The following is a 22,217-nucleotide window of genomic DNA, read 5'->3' on the forward strand; positions in this document are numbered from 1 at the left end:
ACGAGGGCCTCGAAGCCCGCTAGCGCGGCGGGAGCGCGTACCGAGGCCGCCCGAGTGGCAGCGAAGGTGGCGTGCAGGGAAGCGGGGTCGGAGGTTTGGCTGGATGCCGCGCGAACACGGTCTTGCACGATCCCGACGAGCCCAGAGGCGCAGGCGATGAAGTCGACGCTGCTCGAGCCTTCGTGCAGTTCTGGGTAGTCCTCGGGAGGGAGATGCAAGGATGGAAAAGGAGGCGATGGAGAAGGTGAGATGAGGCCCTATGGGGGGATCAGACTCGGCGGATCGCCTTGCATGCGCAGTTGTGACTCACCGTTATGTGCTGGAGCAGCATGAGGAGCGGCTGCAAGGCCACCGCCGAGCCGCTCGACGCTTTCCCCTCTCCCAGCAGCGGCGCCAGAACATTGTCGACGGTGTTCAGCATAGACTGACATGTCTGGCTGGAGGAAAGTGAGCACGACGCATTTCTTCAGCGGTTGAGCTCACCTCGTAGACGTCGTGCAAGCGAGGTCTCCGGACTGGGTTGCCAATAGAAGAGACAGCAACGCCTCCCTGAGATGTTGCAAACTTGCAGGCTCGATGGAGGCTGCTTCTGCCATCTAGGAGGAATGTCAGGGACACGGAGGGCGGAGGTCATCTCCTGGACTTCTTACCTGGAGGGAGAGACCTGGGCCGAAGGGAAGTGCAAGGAACTAGTGCGGCTCATATGTTGCGCTGGACAACAGCGGCTGCAGACTAGCGCACCGGCTCGCATAGGCACCAAATCTGTCCAACATGGGGATAGCACAGCGGCTGGCCACGAGAACCCGGTGTTGACACTTGCCGCCGCTGTGGCCCGTGATCTCGGGTGTGCGCGCCCCGTGGAGGCCGGGACGTCGACACATGTGGGCTGGTATGTATGGACAGCACCAGCTAGCCGAGACTGACACCAGCCCGGCGACCAGACGAAGAGCGGCAGGTGCAGCGGTGGTGACGGTGCTGTCCAAGACTCGGATCCGTCGCCCAGGATCGGGCGCCTCAAGCACCCTTGCCACGGTAGGCCACGTGAGCTGAGTCATCATTAAGCCACGCGACGATCATAACAGGGCCAGCGTGCACGGGAGCGACCTAAACGGCCTTGCGTCCTGACGTATGACAGTGTCATTGACAGTCGCAGTCGGTATGTCAGATAAACACTGGATTAATCGCTGATTGATTTTCCTTGGTTACATTGAAGTCAGGTGATCATGGTGAACCTCGTTTCCCCAAAGCCGTAGACGGTACGTAGTACACGAATCCACGATGGCATTGGATGCATTGCGTAGAAGTGCCTGCTTCGTCTGAGGCTATCTTATCGACTTCGCGCAGAAATAAAGCGGCTGAATCCTGAGATTAAGGGTCTCCATATCTCGGCTGCTACGTCACCTGTGCCTCGCAGATAATGCAGGTACCGTCTCCAACCCACTTGCGATTCAACACCCCATGAGTCCTGACCTGTACGTGTTCAAACGATATCGCCCACACCCATGAAACAGTTTTGTCTCTTATATTCCCAATTGTGCTGTGGCAGGCATCTAGCTTGTTTATGCAAGCCCTACGCCGGTCCAGACGCTTGTTGTTTTTTGATCGGCGAACCCCCGCGTTCGTCATGCCACCCCTCGCTCCGTCTGACTCAGATATATCAGACGTCGCCAAACAAGCCGTCGCGTTCTTCTTCGGACGTGGCATGCAATGTTATCTCTACGGCGTGAAGCGGGCCCCGAACACGAGTCGACGAGAGCCTCGCCCCCACACGCTACGCCCCCGCGACTGAACGCCTCGCCTACGACTCGCGCGCACAGGAGCGGCGACGTCCTCGTCGTCCTCGCATCCGCCCACGATCAAGAAGAACTCCAGCGCCCCCTCGTCGCCACCGAATCTGACTTGCACCTCATGAGCCCGCGCGCGGACTCCGCCGCATACCCGCGCCTCGCCACCCCGACCTGCAAGGTCCACTAAAACCAGAAGGCCCGCGGGACCAGCCGCAGCCTGGGGCTACGAAGTCAGCCTCCTGAGCACTCGAGTCCCCGTCCCCGGGCTCATCGACATCCCCGCCATCCCCGCGGCACGCGTCACTCGGACGACTCGGGGGGCGACCGGCGATGCCGCTCGTCCCTGAAGTCGCAGGGGCGGTCGAACCACGGGCGGTCGAAGAGGACGTACGAGCGCGAGATGCGGGTGGTCGCCGGACGTTGGACGTGCACGATGGGGAAGGGCGGGAACGAGCTGCTGGATATCGTGGGCACGACGGCGCGGGTACCCAGGGCGACGCCGTCGCGGCGCGCGCGGTACGCGGTGGACGGATCCGCGTCAAGTAAGGCGCACTGGAGGGAGATCGGTGTCCAGGTCTGATTGGAACGTATATACGTACTAAAAGGCGAGTATCACGACAAGATGGCAGCAGAGCAACGAAACAAACGCTCCTCGGTTCCGCACAACTGCCCTGCTCCTTCCGTCAGGCGTCGCGCTCTGCTGAGCGCATTTCCAAGCGACGATGGCCCATTCGTACGTGGCCCTGCTTGCGCTCATCGCTCAGGTTCAGTTCGTCCTCGCGTACGTGAACGGCGTGGTTGCGAACCCGACTCTGCTGTTCGCGATATCGTAGACGTGATAGAAGCGCTCCAGGAACGTCTGGCCGTCGATGAAGTCGAGGCCCTCGCCGCTCGGGCTCCCCATGTCGGCCACGACGAGATACACGAGGTCGGCCTTGCCGTTGATTGCGGAATTGAGCTGGGCGGACGACGCGCGACCCGTCAGTGTCTGTTCCTCGGTGCAGCCAGCAAGAGGCCAGCGTCACGTACCGCACGCGGCCACGCCTGCGCGTTGGCCGTGAATTCGAGCGTGTTCTGTGGGCGCGGCGCGTGTCAGTGACGGCTTGGGCGCCGCGAGCGTGGCGGGGTGACTCACGTTGCCGATGTGGAAGAAGAGGCTCTGGAGGTTCCCGAACTGGGCTGGTGTGAGCGAAAGTAGGCCCGTCGATTTGTCTGGCACCGCGCCGGTGAGGTTCATGTACGTGTTGTACGCGTCTGAAGAGTACAGAGTCAACGAACGTGCGATAATTTCGATCGCGCATGAACTGCACCAGTGGCAAGAAGGAGCAGCGTCGTCCCAGTATCCGTGATCCCACTCGTCGCGGGGAGCACAGTGGTTCCGTCGGTGGTCCCGTACGTGATCGACTGATCGATGCCCACGTAGTGGCTGGAAGGAGACGTTGATGTGATGGGCACGTAGTTGAGCGTGCCGGTGAACTTGCTCGTGTCGACCCCACCGAACGTGAGCTCGCCGTTGATGCTCCCGATCGTCGTGGTGGGATTGAAGGAGATGCCGACCACGTGGGTGGAGATCAGCCCCTGCGAGAATGCGTTGTCGGTCACTGTGGGGATGCACGCGCTCTTGTCGGACTCGAGCGTTCCTGGGGTAGAAGTTAAGCGTCGCCTGTCCGTAGCCCCGTTTCGTTTCGACTTACCGCACGTCAGATCTACGGGGCCGATGCTGTAAAATCGCACTAGTGAGAATCTGCGACGAGGGACTACGCAGACGTGCTGACCCGAGGATTCCGTCAACGCCATGGAAACCTTGGGAGGCTGACGCTGAACCGATGGACTGATTGGCTATGGTGATGCCATTAGAAAACTTCACCGTGGCAAAGACCTCCTCGCCTTTGAGGAACACATTTAGTATGTCTTGACTAAAAGAGGGGCTAACCACGTACCGGTGAAGGAGCCAGAGCCGTATTTAACAGACTAATGGACGCCCAGATGAGGCGACACTCAAGTATCATGATACTAAATACACACCACAGTGTCTCCAGTGGTCCGACCACCTTGGAGGGCGTTATCTGACTGCGCACCAACCCAAGTGTTGGAGCTTCCCGTGTCAATGAGCAATTCGACTGTTCAGAGGCAGGAAGAAGTTAGTCTTGGCGTGTTCTCAAGATCCTGGAGGAGCAGCCCCACGTACAGGTCTGCGAACCGATGGTAACCTTATCAGGAGCAAACGCACTGTCAGCTTTCCCGACGAATACCACTCTGCACCGTGGGAGCACACACCGTCGTCGTGTAGTCGACTCCCTGGTTCGTCGCCGGGACGTTGAACACGGGCCCGGGCGCGCGCCGGAACTCGCGCGCTCCCGCCCGGTTCGCCTTGAGGGCCTTCGCGCGCGCCTGGTCATGCTGGATGATGCTCGGCACGCCCGTCGCGTTCACCCGCCGGACGAACGGCAGCGACATCGGCGTAGAATCGCGCCGGATGTGGAGAGCGTCTGCACTGGAGAAGGCGACGGCGGCGAGGATGAAGGAGGCGAGATGAGCAGCGAGCATGGTGCCGGTTGGATTGGGGAGGGGGATGGAGGGATAAACACGCCGACTCCGAGCAACTGTGCCGGGGGAGCGATGTGCAGTGGAGGAGCATGGTGAGGCTCTTTTAAGAAGGGGAGGGGAAGGGCGAGATGAGTCGTTCCCTTGAAGGCCCCGAACACGACCTATAGATGAGTTTTAAAATATGGTGTGCATACATGAGTGTGGTGACACTAGGGCGAGCGCAGAGACTAGGATGCGAGCAAGGACAAGCAAGGGCGCGAACTAGACTTCGGGGACAGCCGGGACACGGGCTCTGCCTATTGGGGACTCCACGTGGCACACGGTCGGCCGAACCTCCGTGGGCGCCTTTCCCCCCTCGCGTCCTCCTCCTTGCTTGCCCTCCACATAACATTCCAGGTTGAACTTCCCATCCGGCATGAAGCGGACCCCAAAATTGTGGAAGAAGCGCGCTCCGTCTTCGGGTGCTACAGAGTGGGTGCGTCTTGTTCCACAACTTCCATCATCGCGATGTACTTTGTCGGTTGCGCGTACGTGACGCAAGACTATGCTTGCTTTTGGTGGAACATTTCCAGCTCCCACCATACATCATTAATTGTACAAACGCGATAACGCTTCAATGATCAATCCTTCCACCTCCACATGCTTCCGCGCCCGTACAGGACCCAGTCTACCTGGTGCGGCGGCTTCACCTCGACGCCCAGCTGCTCCGCAAACTCAAGAACGAACGCCGGATTCTTCAACGACGCCGTCCCGACCATCACCGCGTCCGCCTGGCCCTTCTGGAGCACGTCCTCCGCAATGTGCCCATCCCTGATCCCTCCGACCGCAGTGACGAAGAGACGGTCGCCAACGGCCTTCTTCACCGCCTCCGAGAAGTGCGCCTGGTAGGCGGCGCTCACCACCTCGATCTTCTGGCGGTGGTCCATACCGCCAGACGACACGTCGAGGACGTCCACGCCGTGGTCAGGCAGAAGCTTCGCGAGGCGGACGGTGTCCTCGACCGTCCACGACATCTTTTCCGGGAGCACCTCCTCGAGCCAGTCCGTCGCAGACACCCTGTGTCCACGTCAGTATCAACGCTCCGTTCGTCCGTCGCGCCAAGCACTCACCTCACAAACAGCGGCATGGCCTCCGGAATGACCGCGCGGATGGCGTCCACGACCTCGAGGAGCAGCCGCACCCGGTTCTCGAAGCTCCCGCCGTACTCGTCCGTGCGCGCGTTCGCCACCGGGCTCATGAAGCCGTGCAGCAAGAACCCGTGCGCGGCGTGGACCTCGACGACGTCGACCCCCGCCGCGACCGCGCGCCGCGCCGCCGCCGCCCACGTCCGCACCACCTCCTTGATCTCCGGCACGGTGAGCGCGTGCGGGACCGCGCGCTCCCCGCCGTGGCCCGGGTCGTAGGCGAGCGCCGAGGGCGCGACGAACTCGTCCGTCCACCCGCCGCGCGCGGGCGGGATGAGCTCGTGCGCGGCGTGCCAGAACGGCGCCTGCGAGCCCTTGCGGCCGCAGTGCGCGAGCTGGGCGCCGATCTTTTGGCCCTGGCTGTGCGCGAAGTCGACGAGGGCGCGGAACCCGGCGATGTGCGCGTCCGACCAGAGCCCGAGGTCGTGCGGAGTGCCTCGGCCCTCGGGCGAGACGAGGGTGCCCTCGATGAAGGTCAGGCCGGGGCCGTGGATGAACTTGGCGCCGACTGCACGTAGGAGGGGATCCGAGGGAGGTGAGTGCCTGGGTTTGTTTCGGTCGAGTGGAAGAGGGGCTTACGCATCGCGCTGTGGAAGGGCGTCATCTCGCCGTCGGCGGTGGCGGACATCATCACCATTGGGGAGACCTGCGCGATGCCAGGAGTGAGCTGTGTGCGGGAGAGTACGACGACTCCCTGCGGACATGGCACGCACCCAGAGGCGGTTCTGGAATTCGACTCCGCGGATCTTGATAGGCTGGAATAGCTTCGGGAGGGCCTTCTTCTGGACAGAAGCCGGCGCTGTACCGGCGACGGGAACCTGGGCATGGGTGAAAAATGAAGCACCTGGAGCGGGCGCGATCTCGTAGGCTGGAGGCATGCCGAGTAGACGTGAGTGTGTAGGTGTCTTCGAACGTCGGTTCCAGAGGTCCTCCTATTTATATGCCTTTTTCCTAGTAATCGCGCCAGGGTTAAGTCATACCGCGATATCGGAGTATGGTTCAGTGACTGGTCGAGCCATAGCGCTCGTATGACTAACCTTCTTCGGCTTTTCAGACGGATTTCCTATGTCCGAGCGCACGTATTATTAAAACTTGGTAATACAGCACGTTCGTGACTCTCCGTACGCCGCCCTGCGGCGAGCGTTTTTCAGGTCAGAAAATCGTCGAATGAAGGCGCTATCCCATCGCGGCGAGGCTCGAAGATCGCGAAATCGCCTTAGCCGACCATCTTGCCACGGCGAGGACCACTACGACCACCACCACGAATGGTATTTTCGCGGGCGAGCACACTAGTCTGGAAAACGCTCGACATCTGCATCCCGTCGTTCTCTACGCGGCTGATCTTTATATTCGCAGCACAGACTGGGCGCCATAGCGTCCGAAGCGGTCGGCAGTATGGCTGCGTACGTACAAGCGCTGGCAATCGTGGTCTTTCAGTGCTCCTCGTACTTACATACATTTGGTTGGCCGTGATGGAGTAGATCCTAGAGGTGATTTATTTCTGCGTGGCGCCGTCGCCAGCGGTGGGCACTTCGCGCGACCACCATCCAACTCTGAAACGGCATTCACTACAGCATCCATGGTACGTACGTCACTTCCCGAGCCTCAAAAGGAAGTGCTGACTAAGAAAACCATCATCTCCTGGTTAAGCTCCTACGCCTCACAGCACAAGTGGAGAAAGCGATGTCAAGCTGAAAAGCGAGACCATGTATAGTGTCCAGGCCCGCGAAGCATCCACCCTACCTCCACATCTTCTCTTGTCTCTTCTCATCATCTTCCTCGTCCCCAGCTGGGGAGATGGCACAGTTCGCGTCGGACCCATGCCAACCCTCACCCTCAGCAGCGTGCATCGGGATCGCCCAGACCGACTCGCTCACGTACCATGGCAACTGGACGCACATCGCCAAGTCTCCGTCCTCCGTAGCGTTCATGCAGAGCTCCCCCGGGCCCAACTCCCCATCCACCGCGACGCTCAAGTTCACCGGTGCGTCCACTCTCTGCCTGAGTTCCCAGCCACGCAAGCTGACTCCCGAGCGCCGCTACTGCTGCTGCTGACGACACCCCTAGGCGCCTCGATAACCGTCTTCGGCGCCGTGCAGTCCACCGGCGGCGGCAGCAACGTCACGCTCCAGGTCGACGCCGCGCCGCCCCCGCCCGCGATCCGCAACGCGCGCAACGTGCCGCCGCGGCTCGCGCAGCTCGGCGCGCCCGGCGGGCTCGGCGCGCACACGCTCGTGGTCACGAACCACAACGCGACGCTCCAGCTCGTCGCCTTCCAGGTCGGGAACGGGACAGGTGCGTGGACCGCTCGAGCGCTCAGCGCGGAAGGCTCACGCGCCCGCGAAGTGCCAGGCTCTGGCGGCAACAGCAGCAGCAGCCTCTCCACGGGCGCCATCGCCGGCATTTCGGTGGGCGCGGTCGCAGGCGTCGCCGCGCTCGCCGCGCTCCTCTGGTGGTGGACGCGGCGGCGGCGGCGGCGGCACGCGAAGCCCCGCGCGCTGGAGCTGGACTTGAACGAAGGTACGCCCCCCATCCCGTACCCCCTCTCGCTTCAGCCCCCGTCGAGCTCAGTCTCGCGCGCCACCAGGCCTCGGCGACTCTGGATCCCCCGTCCAGACGCGCGAACGGGCGCTTGCGGAGTCGCGCGCGCTCATCATCAGCCAGTTCGACGCCTCGTCCGAGCGCGGCGCCCCGACGCACCCGGAGCGCGGCGGAACAGGGTGCGAGAAGGGCGGGGCGGGGCGGAACGCGATCGCGAGGATCCACGAGGGAGCCGCGGCGGGGAAGGGGGCGGTCGAAGGGAGGCGCACGGTCAGCGATCGTCGGCAGACTGGGACTGTGGGTGCGAGTGGCGACGAGGCGGGGAGGCGGGACGGGGAGGCGGCTGCTTCAGAGGGAGGTTGGACAGAAGGGCAGGGCGGGGTGCACGTAGAGAGGGACGGGGGCGTCAGTCTTGCGAGGGCCGGAGGGGTTGAAGGAGGGGATGAGGAGACGAACATCACGCTGCCTCCACCGTACTCAACGATTTCTGGTTCATAGCGTAGATTCACATAATCGCATGGTACACGTCGGGAATGAGACCCATCTAAATATGTAAGGTATTAGCAAGCGTATATACAATGCGAGGAAGCTGGAGAAGTGCATAAGGAGCTGTCCGTGCTGCGCCAACACCGCACTGACGTATCAAACGAAGTCCATGTGTAATCCGAGTGAGGTGGTGTACTCGACAGGACGCGGTCCATAAAGTAGACACGATGCACGCATGAAGGTGTCCACGCACCGCCTCCACCACATCAAACGCTGCTGTCTAAAGTAGAATGGTATCGCGGGGGCAGCGAGGACGTTGGCTCGTTGGGCACGTAACTCCACGGCGGCGTCACCGCAGAGCTGGGGCGCCCGCCCCCAAGTCGGACTCCCCCGTCGACGGAGAATCCAGAGGCAGACGCGAGGGAGGGGTCGCGCGAGTCGTTTCGGTGGGGATAGTAGACATCGTGGAGGAGCCTGAGCTTGACGTCGCTCTCCTCGTAGTCGTCACGGACGGGCGACGCGTTGGTAGGGGCGGCCATGATCACTGCGGTATTCGACCAGCCTGACCCATAGGAGGCGGCAGAGTATGTGCGTGGTGTGCTTTCGGTCATGTGATTCCCGGGGGACGGGCCAGGCGACATGGGACTCGTCGCGTCGCTGATTTCTGTGAAGAAGTCAGCGTCGGAGGGGAATGATCAAGTGTTAGAAAGACCCGCCTTCAAATCCTTGTGTTCGGCGCTTCCTGCGGACTACCATGAGGCCGATGCTCCCTGCGATGGCGACGGCGACGAGGGACCCGAGAGCGATACCAGCGCTGGTCGCTGGGTTGAGATGGGGCTGGGTAGACCCAGCCGAAATGTTGGCGGATGTGGCGGGGGGAGGAGACGAGACGGTCCCTGCCGTATATACCGGAACATTAGGGCCTCCCTGATCGCTGGTCGACGACACCGGTTGAAGCTGTGAGGCGGATTCAGGCGTGGGGGAAGAGACGGGCGGCGGGGTTGCAGTGTCATCTGGTATGCTCGTTTGAGAGCCGGCCCTGGCCGAATCGACGCTGGTCGAAACGGGAGAAGTGTCGTCGGTGGGAGGGGCACTGGAAGACTGGTTCTCGGAGGAGTGCAGGGGGCCATTCATCCACGTAGGCGATGCAATCGTAGAAGGGGAAAGGGGAGGGCTAACTGATGGGGACGCCTGCACATTAGCGACGAAGGATGCGCTGGTGGTCGGCTCGTGTGCGGCTGTTGAAGTCGGCACAGAGATCGTCGAGGTGGGGTACACATGGAATAGGGAGAAAATTTGCTGGCAAGTCGAATTCGAGTCGGAGCGGACCACAAAAGGCAGGACGATCGGGGAGTCTTGGGTAGTATCGGATACATGGATAGTGACGTTCGTGCCTGCGGGCCAGATGGGGATCCACGCCACATGCGGGAGGGGTGTCTCGAATGTTTGAGAGCCGAGGGTAGAGTTGAAGAGAACGGTGAACGGGGGCGACTCGCCTTGCCAAGCGAACAGAGCAGGGAGGCATTCTACTGCGATAGGAAGAGGGCCCAGCACGATGGTCGCCGTAGCTTGAAGAGTAATGAATGACGATGCAAGGAGCGTCCTGAGAACATTGAAAGAGCGTGTGGGCATGGTTGCAGACTCAAGGAGAGCGCAAAGGGGATAGGAAGGAGGGACGTGTCAGGGCAGGAAATATGTTGGGGGGCTCACCGCTGTGCTCCCAATGCGCGATGCCCGACACCTGTCCCACATTCTTGCTCTCAGAAGTGTGTGATGCCCGGGATCCAGCGAAGCATGGAAGCGCCTCACTCGACGTAGGACTCTGAAAGGCAGAGGAAGCCCCTAAGCCGCACCGAGAAAGGAATGTTGTGCAGCGCCGTTCACCGTGGTGTTGTCAGGAAGTTGGGGACACTCTGTGGGCCCCTTCAACTTCCGCAACGTCGTGGGGGAGGAGTCGATGTTGCGGTGATGCAAGAGTGTCGATGAGCCATGGCAGGAGGTGAGGTGAATCATTATCTTCGAAGAAAGGCGGGCGCAGTGCCAGTGAACTCGTGGTAGAACGTAAAAGGCTCGGAACAGATTTAGGATGGAGGAGGGAAAGTGTCCCGCGCGTCACTACATATCTGTGTCTCATTATTACATAACTTATGAATTCCCATTGGTTGATGCAAAGCCGTGTTGAAATCCCATCGTGGCTCGCCTCCAGAATCCAGTGTGGCGAATCGCCCTCGCGACTCGATTTATTGCTGATCTTTATGGAGGGGATAGATAGCCTGGCTGTGGCACGCTGGAAAGGAATAGAGAAAAACAAAGCGGCTCAGCCTTGGTGGCTCAGGCGCCCACGGAGCGCGACGGAGATTTCAACCGACGATTGGCGGGCTACATGTGTACATAAAAACAGGGGAAACAGTGGTGGGCATCTCGAAAAACGTCAGTTCGCGCCTGGCAGCAGCACCGAAAGGTGTTAACAAGGCGGACGACCGCGGATGTAGGAGCCTCGCCCAAGCCTCGCCTACTCGGCACCTGGTAGCAGCATGGAAAGGGTTGAGCTAGTACGAGGCCGCCCTGCGTACCGCCCGGTGAGAGGGGCTCGCGTTATGCGTGTCATGGACTCGTCGGTAGCCTGATCGGGTGTTTGTGTGGGACGGCGGGCAGAGGTGCGCGCGCGCCTCCCGGAGAATGCAAGCGCGTCCGTTCGGAGTACTGGGGCGCCGCTGTCGAAACAAGTGAGACTCACCTTGCAATGGATGGCGTGTTTCAGATAATACTGAGAGGTTGTCAAGAGATGACTGGACGAAACTGGACGTACTATAACTCCGAAAATGAGGAGGAGCTCGAGGTCACAGACACTCCTATGTGCGCGGAAGTCCATGCCCGAGTCGATGGCACCGAGAGTGTGTGGCACCGCCTTCGCGACATACGCCTACCGGGCTCGAGAGCTGCCCAACTAGAATCCTGCGGTGCAACATTAGCTATCTTGAAGTGCCACAGAACTCGGCGAACACCAACCCAGTGAGGCGTTCCCGCCACACTGCCGAACCAGGGACGAGGCCTTCCCAATCGCGTCGGAGACGGCGGAAGGCCGATACCCCAGTCGTCCGCCGACGGCCGAGGCGAACCTCTGACCGGTATTGAAGAACGCGAACGTCAGGAAGACCGGGGGCAGCACGCTGACGTGCTGGAAGTCGATTATCCAAACTGTCTTGCCCTCTCCGAGGAGGAAGTTCTCGTCGCGGATGTCGGAATGGCAGATGGAGCGCGCCTTGAAGGAGGCCTCGAGCTGAGTCTGCAACGTCTGATCAAGCGGTGCGCCCCCCGGGCGGCGCCTAAACGCCTATGGGAGAAATGACGAGCGGCAAAAGGGTTGGGGACGAGATCCATACCTTGTCGATGTATTTCAGGAGCATGTCGGGGTCGAAGGCACGCGGCGCCTCGTGGTCTTTGAAGAATCTATGCCAGACGGGGTCGTCCGAAGGGGAAATGCGACCGAACACAGAAGCGGGAACCGAGGGTGTCTGGTCGAGCAGCCATTTGACGGCACGGGCGGCGTGGCCTACGGCCTCCTCTTCTGAAATCCCGGAGTCCTTCAGCGTTGGCGCGAGGATCTTTTCCATCACGAGGAAGCAATAGTCATCCGCGGAGAAGGCGTCGAAAACGCGGGGGATGTGAGGATCCAGCGGATCGTTACGGGGGAGACGATAGAAGAAGTGCTGAGTGTACGCCTCATTTAAGACGTCGCTGCCGTGCTTGATGATGAACGGGGGCCTTCCCGGCAGATGTAATTCGAAGATGCGGCTTCTCGCGTGCGCATCCATAGGGATGGCGTTGAAATGGGCGACGATGGCCTCGCGCTCGTGTTCGACCAAGTCGTGCGGCAGAGTCTGTCGAGAGCTGTCGTCAGAAATTGCGACAAGAGACACTGGGATCGGAGATGATACATGCCAAGCCAAGCATAGCTCGGTCTGTGAGGGGATGCAGGTTGGTGGCAGAGAGAGAGGGCCGAAGAAGTCACGGCCTTCAAAAGGCAAGGCTGCTGCGCACCGGGCCGATGTTAGCGAGGATTTATGGGCGCTAGTCCCGGGGATTGGCGCTTATTGCTCGTTGGATCCAAACGTCTCGAGCAGGGAGAAGACAGAACGTGTTCGGTTGGCTCGCGGATGCCACTAGGGGGTTGCGACGAATCGACCGACGCTCAGGAGCTTGACCGGCGAGCGGCGCACAGTCATCCGGACAGCCCGCGCGCACACGCGAGAAAGAAGGACAGAAACGAAGATATATGCAAACGATACGAAACGAAACGATCAGGGTGAGGATCATGGGGCCGCCGGACACGCAACGACGGCGCTCAGTAAGCTCTTCTGTTACAGCATCTCTCGTCCACGAGCTAGGGTCACGGGCGCGCTCAGTTGATCTCCGAAAACGTGTTTGCCGTCTGCGCGAGCCCCGCACGGGAGCCGCCGACGTCGTAGACCATGTAGTAGCGTTCGAGGAAGGCCATGCCGTTGATGAAGTCGAGCCCGAGGCCCGAGACGGAGCCCATGTCGGCGACGATGAGGTAGACCGAGTCGGGCGCGCCGCCGATTGCGGGGTTGAGCTGGTCGACGAAGTGAGTACTAGGCCGGTGAGAGAGAACGGAAGACGTACCGCGCGAGGCCAGATCTGGGCGTTGGGGATGAGCTCGTATGCGACCTAGCGGTGACGTCAGTGGTTGTAGCGGGAGACAAGGGAAGTGCCCACCTCGCCGATGGTGAAGAAGAGGCTTTGCAGGTTGTTGAACTGCTCTTGGGTGATCTTGAGGAGACCGACGTCTTCGTCTTCAGTAGCGCCCGTGAGTTGTGTGTAGCGCTCGAAAGCGTCTGCGGGCTAGTTAGCAACAGGCACCGAGACGATGAACAGAGACGCACCACTGGCGATCAGGATGAGAGTGGTGCCCGTGTCGAGGATACCGGCGGAGCGGTCGAGTACCACCGACTGGTTTCTGCCATAGGTAATCGTCTGGTCGACGCCAACGAAAGCGTTCGCAGGTTGAATGCGTGTAAGAGGCCTGAACAACCGACATATATCGTTTGAAGCTGGAGAGAGGGCGTATATGGTCATCACTCACACGAAGTCTAGAGGTCCGTTGAACTTCGTGGTGTCAATGCCGCCGAAGGTAAGCTCGCCATTCGTGCTCCCTTCAGTGGCCGATGGAGCGAACGAGATGCCGACCATATATTCCGTGAGCAGTCCAAGCTGGAAAGCGGTGTCCGTGACGGTCGGTACACACTTTCCCAACTCGGGCAAAAATGATCCTGTGATAGGGATCAGCACTTGAACTGAGGAACAGCTTCCGAACGAAGGCTCACCACAGGTGAGGCCTTTGGGGCCGATGCTGTCAGGAATTTGAGTGTAGTCCTCCGCATCGTACTCTGGCACTCACCCCAGAATACCGTCTACCCCGGAAAATCCCATACTGACGAGGCCATCTCCAATCGATTGCCTCGGAAGCGTGAGGCCCGGGGCAAGTGTGACTTGATCGACGACCTCCATTCCTGGTTCCGATCGTCAGCGATCTAGCAGTAGAGATGTGTGATCCGACGCACCGACGAAGATCCCACTGCCATATTGCACAGTCTGCAGTGAAGGAATGCATGAGCGCGATAGATGAGTGCGAGGACAGATCTGCTAGCGCACCGTCAAATCGCCCGTGGGCTGGGACGAGAGGGTCGGAATGAAGGGTTTTCCTGCGCCCGCCCACGTGTTCGAGCTCCCGGTATCAACCAATAGCTGGTCTTCAAAACGAGAGCATCACGCACAACGCCACCAAGAGATGTCGGGAAGGTACTCACATTCGTGCGGGGGGTTGCCGATAAGCGTCTGAAACCCAGACGATCAGATACGCGTGCATGACAGACAGAAGGGCCACGCACCGAGACCACATAGCTCACAACCTGGGACGTCGCGTCGATGTTCGTAATCCCGCCCTCAACATTCTGCTGCGTCTCTGCTGCATTTAAACCGGGGCTGCCGCGCTTGCGGATCGCCTCGGCGCGCGCCTGGTCGAACTTGAGCACGTTAACTGCGCCGGTGGAGTTGAAGCGCCGGGCCATCGGCAGGTGAACCATCGATGGTATCGGGCCAGTGAGTTGAGGGAGGAGGCCGCTTAGAGACGATAATGAGCCAACGGCGGAGCGGAAGCTGCTGTGGTCTGTCGAGCCTGCCAGGAGAGGGAGAGGGGCAGCGTTGTCCGAGAAGAGGGATTGAGGGACATCGAGGAGGGCACCGGCACCTGGGGAACCGGTGTGAGAGGAAGGGTCGAGGAGGTCGTTGAGGATGATGGGGGAGGCCGAGGCGTAAAGACCGGAGGTGAGTAAAAGAGTGACTAGGCTGAGACAATCCATGGCGGCGGGTAGAAGGAGGCAAGGGGAGCGCGGGAGGAGGAGAGGAGGAGGAGAGTGGAAAGGCGGGGTTGTAGAGGCAGTTATACGCCGTCCAACTCCACTGCTCGGCCGCGAAAGCCCCGTCAACACGTCAGCCTTGCTGTGGGGCCGCTTCTTCGCTCCCTCCGACCAGCGAGGCCTCTGCGCGAGTTGTATGTGCAGGAGTGGCTATACCACTCAGCGCATGCTGTCGCGATTGCGGTCTCCCTCCGTCTCATCCACGTCGCCACCTACCACCGGGAGTTCGCTCGGGGTGTGTTCAGTTCGCGTCCATCAGGCGATCCGGCATAGAGATGGATGGTGACTAGAGCGCATGTGGAAGGCTGCTCAAATATGTGAGGTGAAAAAGTGGGTTGTTGCGCGCGCGACTTGGTGTCAAGGGAGAGAGCAAGGTGCCAGCGTCAACTGAGCCAGCTGCCTGGAGGCGACGTTGGTAGAATGTGACTGTCATGTGACGCAGATGTGACATTTTGCTAGACTGGTGACGGCCGTTTCACGTGGGCGCCACGCGCACGGCCCATGGGGGTCGACTCAATCGAAATCGCAATCGCAAACGTTCACTCGTCTTCCAGCCATGCCACCCCTCCCCGCTGAACGCATGTCGCCCATGTGGGTCAGTCCATGGCAATATGAGTTCGCATCACACGCTGATACTCCATCTTCCGCTTCAACTCAATTCCGTTTTCCCGCCTTCAAACGCCTGCTCACGACTGCTCACACATCGTGTGCTCACGCGGAGATGAAACCATCGTCTGGACGATGTCCCATCCATTGCTCCGCCACAAAGAGCCTATGTATGATCGCCCTCCTTCCCAATCATCGAGGCATATCTCTCACCCCCCACTTACATAACACATCCAACACTCCAACTTGCGTTTGCAGCGGAGCGATGTCTCTAGTAGTGCCTTGTTCTGTGTTCCGTCTCTCGGCCGTGGTGGGTACTCGGAACTTCGAATGAATGATGGATAAGGCCTTCATTGCTTCTAGTGCCGCATCCGCAGCCTCCGTCAGCCTTGGCCGTTGGATCCCCCCGCATCGCCCTATCACGAATTATCATCAACTGTCAATGTCGCGTCTAAGAATTACAAGTCCCTGAGCTTCCTGAAGTACGTATCTGGTTTTTATCTCAGGATTCTTTCGTATTCCTTATCAACTGGACGTCCGTCACTCCCACCCTCGCCTTCGTGAACGATCGTTGTACTGATACATGTGGCATCATTCCCCAGCTGGCAGCTCCAGAGCTTCAAGCGCGTTTGATCAACTCTTTGCCGCTCCAAACATGGAAACCAACAAACGTGCCGGGAATCTCCCGGGATCTTCCAGGACCGCAGGAACCCGTACTGGCCTCAATCGATGAGCCGTCTTCCGTTCAGCAAGAGTGGCCTTCCAGCACATCCGGCCAGCTATAATTTATACCCCTCGCGCTCTAGACCGCGCTCTGCTGACCGCTTCTTCTGCATTCACGTTCCTCCCTTTCCCCTCCTCTTTTTCGACCCGGCTGTTCCGCCTGCGCGCCATGGCCGATGCGGACATCGCTGCTGCTTGGCACCTCCTTGAGATCACCGGCATCGTGCAGTCGGTGCTGTGCGCGTTGTTCGGTGCGTGCTCTACTGTCGTGCGCAGGCTGCGGACCGCCAATCGGATGTCGCTAACGTCCATTGAAGGCCTCTATTTTGCGCTCTTCGTGCTCGCGTTATGGGCGAACTACGGACGTGGGGATGTATCGTCCAAGAGGCTTAGGATCGTGACAATTGTCCTGTGAGTACTCTCGCCGTTTTTGATCAGCACAAACTGGAAATATACTCCCGCAGATTTGTGAACCTCTGCGCCCACTTCATCGCGCGTTCCCTACAGTTCGCGAGAGCTCGAATCATGGAACCCGCGGACAACGAGTTCTTCAAGTGGGGCATCCCGTTGACGGTCATTGGAAAGTAAGTTGCCAAGCTTCCTTGGATGTGCGCCGTCGCTGACTTTGGCTGGCAGCGTCACCACCACGTTCGCAGTACGCATGCTACCCACGCGCTATCCTATTCGTACTTACTCTCTTGCTTCAGGGTCTTTGCTCGGACGGCCTCCTTGCATGGCGCTTCTTCGTTATTTTCGACCAGCGAAAATGGGCTCTTTACATCCCCGGCACATTCGTGATCATCAATGCTTGTACGTCGCTTGAACTCTGTTATTCCCGGAAATATTGGGCATTGCATTCAACCTCTTGTCATTGGTAGTGCTCTGTTGGTCTGCGGACGCGCAGCACCTCGCCGCATACACCCATTACGACTTCTACGAAAACACCCTCCTCGAGGTCACCCTTCAGATCACCGTAGCTTGGGGCTGGCTCATGTTCGTCATCAACACCACCCTCACCCTCGCCATCATCACGAAGATCATGTACGTCCTCCTCCCCTCTTCTGCCTGCACGCAGTTCTAACAACCTCGTCGCAGCATCGTCGCGCGCGAGAGCCGCACGATGAACCTCTACGAGACCGTCATCCGCGCGTGTATCGAGTCCGCGTTCGTCACCTGGGTTGGCCTCCTCCTGTACGAGATCTGCTCGCTCGCGCCCAACGGCCACGTCGTAGTGCGTCCCGTCCCCTCGTCCCTCCCTCCCGCCACCCCAGCGCTGACCGGCGTGCTCTCACACAGACGAACTACGACGTCGGCTACGTCATGGCCTGCGTGATCCCCGTCTTCTTCGTGCGTCCCCCCTCCTCCCTCTGCCCTCCCCCGCGCCAGAGGTCTCACGTCGCGCACCGCGCACACAGGGCATCTCCCAATGCCTCATCGTCGTCCGCATCGCGCTCACGAACGAGTTCGGGCCCTCGCGCGGCCTCGCCGGCGAGCGCTCCGGCGCGTACACGGCCACCTCCGCCTCCTCCGGCACCGGCTACTCCTCCTTCGGCGCGCACCACTCGCTCAACCCGCGCGTGCCCAGCGGCGCGAAGGAGATCCAGTTCGCGCCGCCGCCCGCGACGCCGTCCGCGCTCGGGTCCGCGCGCTCGGAGAGCGCGAAGTTCCGCGACGGGGAGTACTCGTTCGACGCGGACGTGGAGATGTTCCCGCCGCGCGGGCGGGCGCTGTGAGCGCGGGGTGGTGTGCGTGGGGGGAGGGCCTGTGCACGGTCGCTTGGCCGTGTGGCTGGTTGTCTCGTTCGCTCTTTTTGTTTTTTGCACGCGTTTGTGCCCTCTAGGGGTGTTGTTGCTAAGTTATACTTGTTCCTAGTCTTCCCTAGGCAGCAAATATTCTATGATTTGCTCAGTAGGGGGGGTCGTTGCGTGTGCGTGTGGAAGGCTGCCTGGGCCGCCTTGGGGAAGTGCGTAGCGCTGCTGTGGTAGCACAAATGCAGCTGTGAGCAGCCTCGCTCGAGCAGAGAACATCGGCGCCTAATATAGGCGATTAGATAAGACAGTGATCTCGGAGCTAGATCTGTGGTGGCCTCCGACGGCCACTCGCCTCGTCACCGTTCTTTCCAGTGACCCCAGGAGTGACGAGACGTCCCCGATCCGTACCCACCGATAAAACTCATTTCTGTTGTCGGCATAAGTTTTTCTTCTCTTTAACATAACATGCTACGGTCCCGTCGTGCCTTCTGTTCCCTCTCGCCACACAACGCATGTGACGTCCAGACGACGCAAACCGGCTTCGTTCTCAGGTATGACCTTTTTGTCCGTCGTTCAAATATTTGTGGTGACAAAAGCGTCTCTTAGGTGACTACGAGCCCCATATAGACCCTCTCCGTCTTCGCAAATCCTAGACACATCAGGAAAAACCCAAATCCATAATGAGACGTTACTGAGGCTTGTGAGGGCTAATGAGCCCGATTATTGTGTTATTCATAAGTATTATTTTTCGCTTACCCCTCTGCTAATGAGAGACCATTACATGGAGAAGGAAGAGTTAGTCGTGAGAGCAGGCCCTCATCAGGCGCATTTAGTCTCACTCATATCGGTAGATCACTGATTAAAGCACTGGATATCGAGTGGTAGCACTCATCACCCATATAATATAGCGCAACCATGAACATTGATCTAGTGCAGACAAGACCAGGATCTAGCTACAGCGACATAGATGTACATATCAACAAGCGATGGTGACGCAATGTAAATGGTACTGTAGGTGCGCGCATAGAGAGGGAGATGTGTGGGGCCGAGAATGCGTGCACGGGGAGCATGTATATGAAGACGAAGAAGCCTCGTACCAACGGCCTCCACGTGTGGTCGGTTGCACAGAGTGCACGCCGCTCGCGCCACAGACGCACCCGTCGCCGCCGAGACCAACGTGTGCGCGCAAGGGTGGCTCTCTCAGGCCTTTTGCGCACCGTCCATCCGCCGGTCCTCTCAGGGATCACATCAAGCGCACCACACTCGACGGTGCCCCCCGTTTGCGCCTGGAGTCGTTCCCGCCCCTGCGCCAGGGGCAGCTGCGGGCGAGCCGTCGACCTTGGAGACGACGAACGTACACTTGAGCGGGACCATGTGTGCGCTCACGCTCGCATGCCGCAAGGCGCCGACCGCTCGCCCAAGATGTACCCGGGGGAGAACGCTGGTGCTGCTGTCGGGACGTAAACGTGGATGGGGATGACGAGGACGTCCTGGGGGTGGACACGGCCGTGGAGCACGTACTTGCGCTAGGCTAGCGCATATTGCGCGGGGCTCTGTGCGTATGTCAGGGCATGCATGGGGGAGAAAACGGGTCAGCAAAGCAGAGCGGATGGAGGGAAGTACGCCGCCTCACCGGATGACCATGTTCGTCAGGCTCGTCGTGTGCGTCGTCGTCCAGGTCGTGCATTTCGTCATCCTTGTTCAAGACGGAAATTGGCGGGGGCGCACTGTAACCATCGCGCCTTGATCCATCCGTCGCGCTCTTCGATACAGAGTGAGCCCTGCCCTTCTGGGCATTTGCCGGGCACGAAACGACCGCGAGACGAAAGCGGACACACACCGCTGGTGTGCTATCCAAATGTAACGGGGTACATCGCAGTGAACGGGGGCACGGGCGGGAGATTGCGAGAGGGGCACTCACTAGTCACAGATTCCTAAGATACACGGATGGACCGCCGCCGTCGAAGACTCCTTGACCTCGGGCGGAGGGGTGGACGTCGACAGTAGCGCGAACGAGACGCGGATTAGTGGCCTAAGGGAGCCCACGGAAGTGCGGGACGTACCTGCGGGGGGCGCGCGACGGCGAAGAAAACGGGGCTCATTGTCGTCCTCAAGGCCGTGGAGGAAAAGAAAGAGGGTGTGACCCAGGGCGTGGCTGGTGAGGTGGGCAAGATGGAGGTCCGAGGACTGGGCAGCGGAGAAAACCACCGTGGGGAGTTTGACAGAGGAGGGCGGAGGTGGAGGCGGCGAAGGTGGTGGTGGACAAGCACGGAGCGGGGACGCGCGTCGCGCGTTCGGCATGGGCGCTAGTATGGCGACTATGTCCCGTGATCGTGTCTTGCCATTCACCGCGCGCGAGTAGAGATCATGCTGTCCGAACTTCCGTCCAGTCTCCCCTACGCAGCACCCTCTTTTTCTAGAGACAATAATTGCTCAAGTTCACGTCGTCTTCTCGCTTCCTCCGCGCTCCCTGCCGCATCTTGTCCCCAGCATACCACTATTCCTCTCCATCAAGCCTCCACACGCTATTCAATATTGTGCACTTCGACTGCCACAAGCACCATCTAGCTTCGTCTCAGGCCCCCTCCGCCTCCCCATGACTGCCGTCTCTGGTCCCTTCAAGTGCTGTTTGCTATCCCTCGTTGCTCAAGAAGCGGCCACAGTCTGCTATCCGGTCCACTGGCTCGAGCTTGCACAAACAGTGACCGTGAGTCCCTTTGTCGCCCTCATTGCTTACGCGCGCGGGGCCGTAATACGTGCGTTTTACCATCACCCACGTCATCACCAATGCATTCCACCACTCCTTACATCGTCGCGTCTGCGTTCACCAAAAAGACGCAGCAACCACCTTCCACCTCGCTGCCAAAACCCATCTTTCCTCCCGTTACCATCCACGCTGGCACCCCGCCGCGCAGCGCGGGCTCCTCGTGTAGCTTGTATGGCGCGCCGGGCATCTCCTATACCCCGGAGTCTTCCATGTTGATGTCAATGTCCCCCGCGTCGAACATATCCCCATCGACCCCGTTCGGACGGTGACTCTCTACTACCAGATGCTAGGCGCAAAGATCGAGTGCGATGTGGTCATCCACTCGTGCGCGCCTGGCCCCTGGGTGAGTGCGAATTTCTAACGCTCCACGACAACTGCTGAACATTAACTCGTCAATGCACTCGTGTGCAGCTTCTGTGGCGAATGCGACGGCTGCTTCCCCCTCGAGCTGATCGTCGTCAGTGCTTCAGCCTACACCCCGCTCACCTCGCGCGTGGTCATCCCTGACTGCGCGACGTACGTTCCGCACGTGCCCTCGCATGACGACCTGTCCCCGACCTCCACGCGCAGTACAACCGCGACACTCCCACTGATCATCTTCGCACCAACAGTATACGTCCGGCATGCACCGCACACGCACTCCGCAAGCAACGCAGTCATCACTGTGCCCAACTCGCTGAGTCACGCGCCGTTGGATCCGCACCGACAGGTCTCCTCGTTGGGCTGCGATGCCCCCGTCTCGTTACCCACTGCACCCAACCCGCGATTGCATTCGTCGCACAGATAAGGTTGTCGCATTGTTTAGACCATGAAGCAATAACAGTTTTCTGTATGATCCATTTATGTGTGAGCAGCGGGGGATTATCGTATACTGGTCGGGATCCAGTCGAAAGCACCATTATTGGCTAACTACATGCACAGATATCCACTGCACACACTCAAACGCTTTAAATTATACCTTATTCACCCCATAAGCGACCAGAAGGAAGGCGATAGTGTCCGTAAACTGCGGTGAGTTGGAACAGCTGCAGTATGTTGGTGTATATCGGCTTACCAATATATTACCTCTCAATAGGAATTTGGGTTTTTCCTGATGCACACTGTCGACTTCTTCAGTGGGGTCAAACGACAACAATATGCCTCCGACGAAGATTCGATGGTCCCTTCCCTCTTCTTCCGACGACGGGTTGGATGCTCAGTGCCTTCTAAAGATGAGACTCCGATCGAGAAAACTGTTATCCCTTCGCTGTCTCCTAAGGCGGATGTTCTGGCTTTGACAGACGAGCCGGGACCCCTGAGAAGATACGTACTTTTCCTGGGGGTACGAGAACTCTTGAGCACTCTAGGTTGTTCCCTGACTGTCTCATCTGGACTGAAGTACTGAACAG

The 22,217-nt window shown here is 59.6% G+C and overlaps 7 protein-coding genes across 7 annotated transcripts; 2 read left to right on the forward strand and 5 right to left on the reverse strand.

Moving 5' to 3' along the window:
• Positions 1 to 2,553: 2,553 nt before the first annotated feature.
• BXZ73DRAFT_45790 (family A1 protease) lies at positions 2,554 to 4,334 on the reverse strand (the record flags this gene model as incomplete). The annotated part of the gene is made up of 9 exons (XM_048019571.1): positions 2,554 to 2,745; positions 2,817 to 2,861; positions 2,923 to 3,041; positions 3,098 to 3,427; positions 3,482 to 3,507; positions 3,563 to 3,674; positions 3,728 to 3,758; positions 3,813 to 3,907; positions 4,040 to 4,334. 9 exons carry the CDS (start codon positions 4,332 to 4,334, stop codon positions 2,554 to 2,556), a joined length of 1,245 nt encoding a protein of 414 aa, XP_047878679.1.
• A 620-nt stretch (positions 4,335 to 4,954) lies between these two features.
• On the reverse strand, positions 4,955 to 6,396 carry BXZ73DRAFT_100756 (FMN-linked oxidoreductase; the record flags this gene model as incomplete). Its single annotated transcript, XM_048014673.1, has 4 exons — positions 4,955 to 5,390; positions 5,444 to 6,026; positions 6,098 to 6,164; positions 6,232 to 6,396. The coding sequence occupies 4 exons, from the start codon at positions 6,394 to 6,396 to the stop codon at positions 4,955 to 4,957; spliced, it is 1,251 nt and encodes a 416-aa protein (XP_047878680.1).
• A 919-nt stretch (positions 6,397 to 7,315) lies between these two features.
• Positions 7,316 to 8,557, forward strand: BXZ73DRAFT_77037 (uncharacterized protein; the record flags this gene model as incomplete). The annotated part of the gene is made up of 4 exons (XM_048022571.1): positions 7,316 to 7,502; positions 7,586 to 7,813; positions 7,865 to 8,038; positions 8,106 to 8,557. The coding sequence occupies 4 exons, from the start codon at positions 7,316 to 7,318 to the stop codon at positions 8,555 to 8,557; spliced, it is 1,041 nt and encodes a 346-aa protein (XP_047878681.1).
• Positions 8,558 to 8,811: 254 nt separating this feature from the next.
• BXZ73DRAFT_77038 (uncharacterized protein) lies at positions 8,812 to 10,177 on the reverse strand (the record flags this gene model as incomplete). Its single annotated transcript, XM_048022572.1, has 2 exons — positions 8,812 to 9,209; positions 9,355 to 10,177. 2 exons carry the CDS (start codon positions 10,175 to 10,177, stop codon positions 8,812 to 8,814), a joined length of 1,221 nt encoding a protein of 406 aa, XP_047878682.1.
• A 685-nt stretch (positions 10,178 to 10,862) lies between these two features.
• On the reverse strand, positions 10,863 to 12,499 carry BXZ73DRAFT_89620 (uncharacterized protein; the record flags this gene model as incomplete). Its single annotated transcript, XM_048025347.1, has 4 exons — positions 10,863 to 10,924; positions 11,555 to 11,831; positions 11,929 to 12,426; positions 12,464 to 12,499. The coding sequence occupies 4 exons, from the start codon at positions 12,497 to 12,499 to the stop codon at positions 10,863 to 10,865; spliced, it is 873 nt and encodes a 290-aa protein (XP_047878683.1).
• A 448-nt stretch (positions 12,500 to 12,947) lies between these two features.
• BXZ73DRAFT_45668 (aspartic peptidase A1) lies at positions 12,948 to 14,649 on the reverse strand (the record flags this gene model as incomplete). Its single annotated transcript, XM_048019551.1, has 11 exons — positions 12,948 to 13,139; positions 13,190 to 13,234; positions 13,283 to 13,401; positions 13,450 to 13,589; positions 13,650 to 13,836; positions 13,891 to 13,916; positions 13,965 to 14,076; positions 14,128 to 14,158; positions 14,219 to 14,316; positions 14,374 to 14,401; positions 14,455 to 14,649. The coding sequence occupies 11 exons, from the start codon at positions 14,647 to 14,649 to the stop codon at positions 12,948 to 12,950; spliced, it is 1,173 nt and encodes a 390-aa protein (XP_047878684.1).
• Positions 14,650 to 16,489: 1,840 nt separating this feature from the next.
• Positions 16,490 to 17,801, forward strand: BXZ73DRAFT_20820 (uncharacterized protein; the record flags this gene model as incomplete). Its single annotated transcript, XM_048017609.1, has 9 exons — positions 16,490 to 16,562; positions 16,629 to 16,722; positions 16,776 to 16,895; positions 16,948 to 16,966; positions 17,019 to 17,121; positions 17,190 to 17,352; positions 17,407 to 17,542; positions 17,608 to 17,658; positions 17,727 to 17,801. Coding segments are annotated over 9 exons (834 nt in total), but the record flags the coding sequence as incomplete, so codon positions are not given.
• Between the last annotated feature and the right edge of the window lie 4,416 nt (positions 17,802 to 22,217).

The sequence above is a fragment of the Epithele typhae genome (genome assembly GCF_022376455.1).
Source record: "Epithele typhae strain CBS 203.58 chromosome Unknown BXZ73scaffold_19, whole genome shotgun sequence".
Taxonomy (NCBI): domain Eukaryota; kingdom Fungi; phylum Basidiomycota; class Agaricomycetes; order Polyporales; family Epitheliaceae; genus Epithele; species Epithele typhae.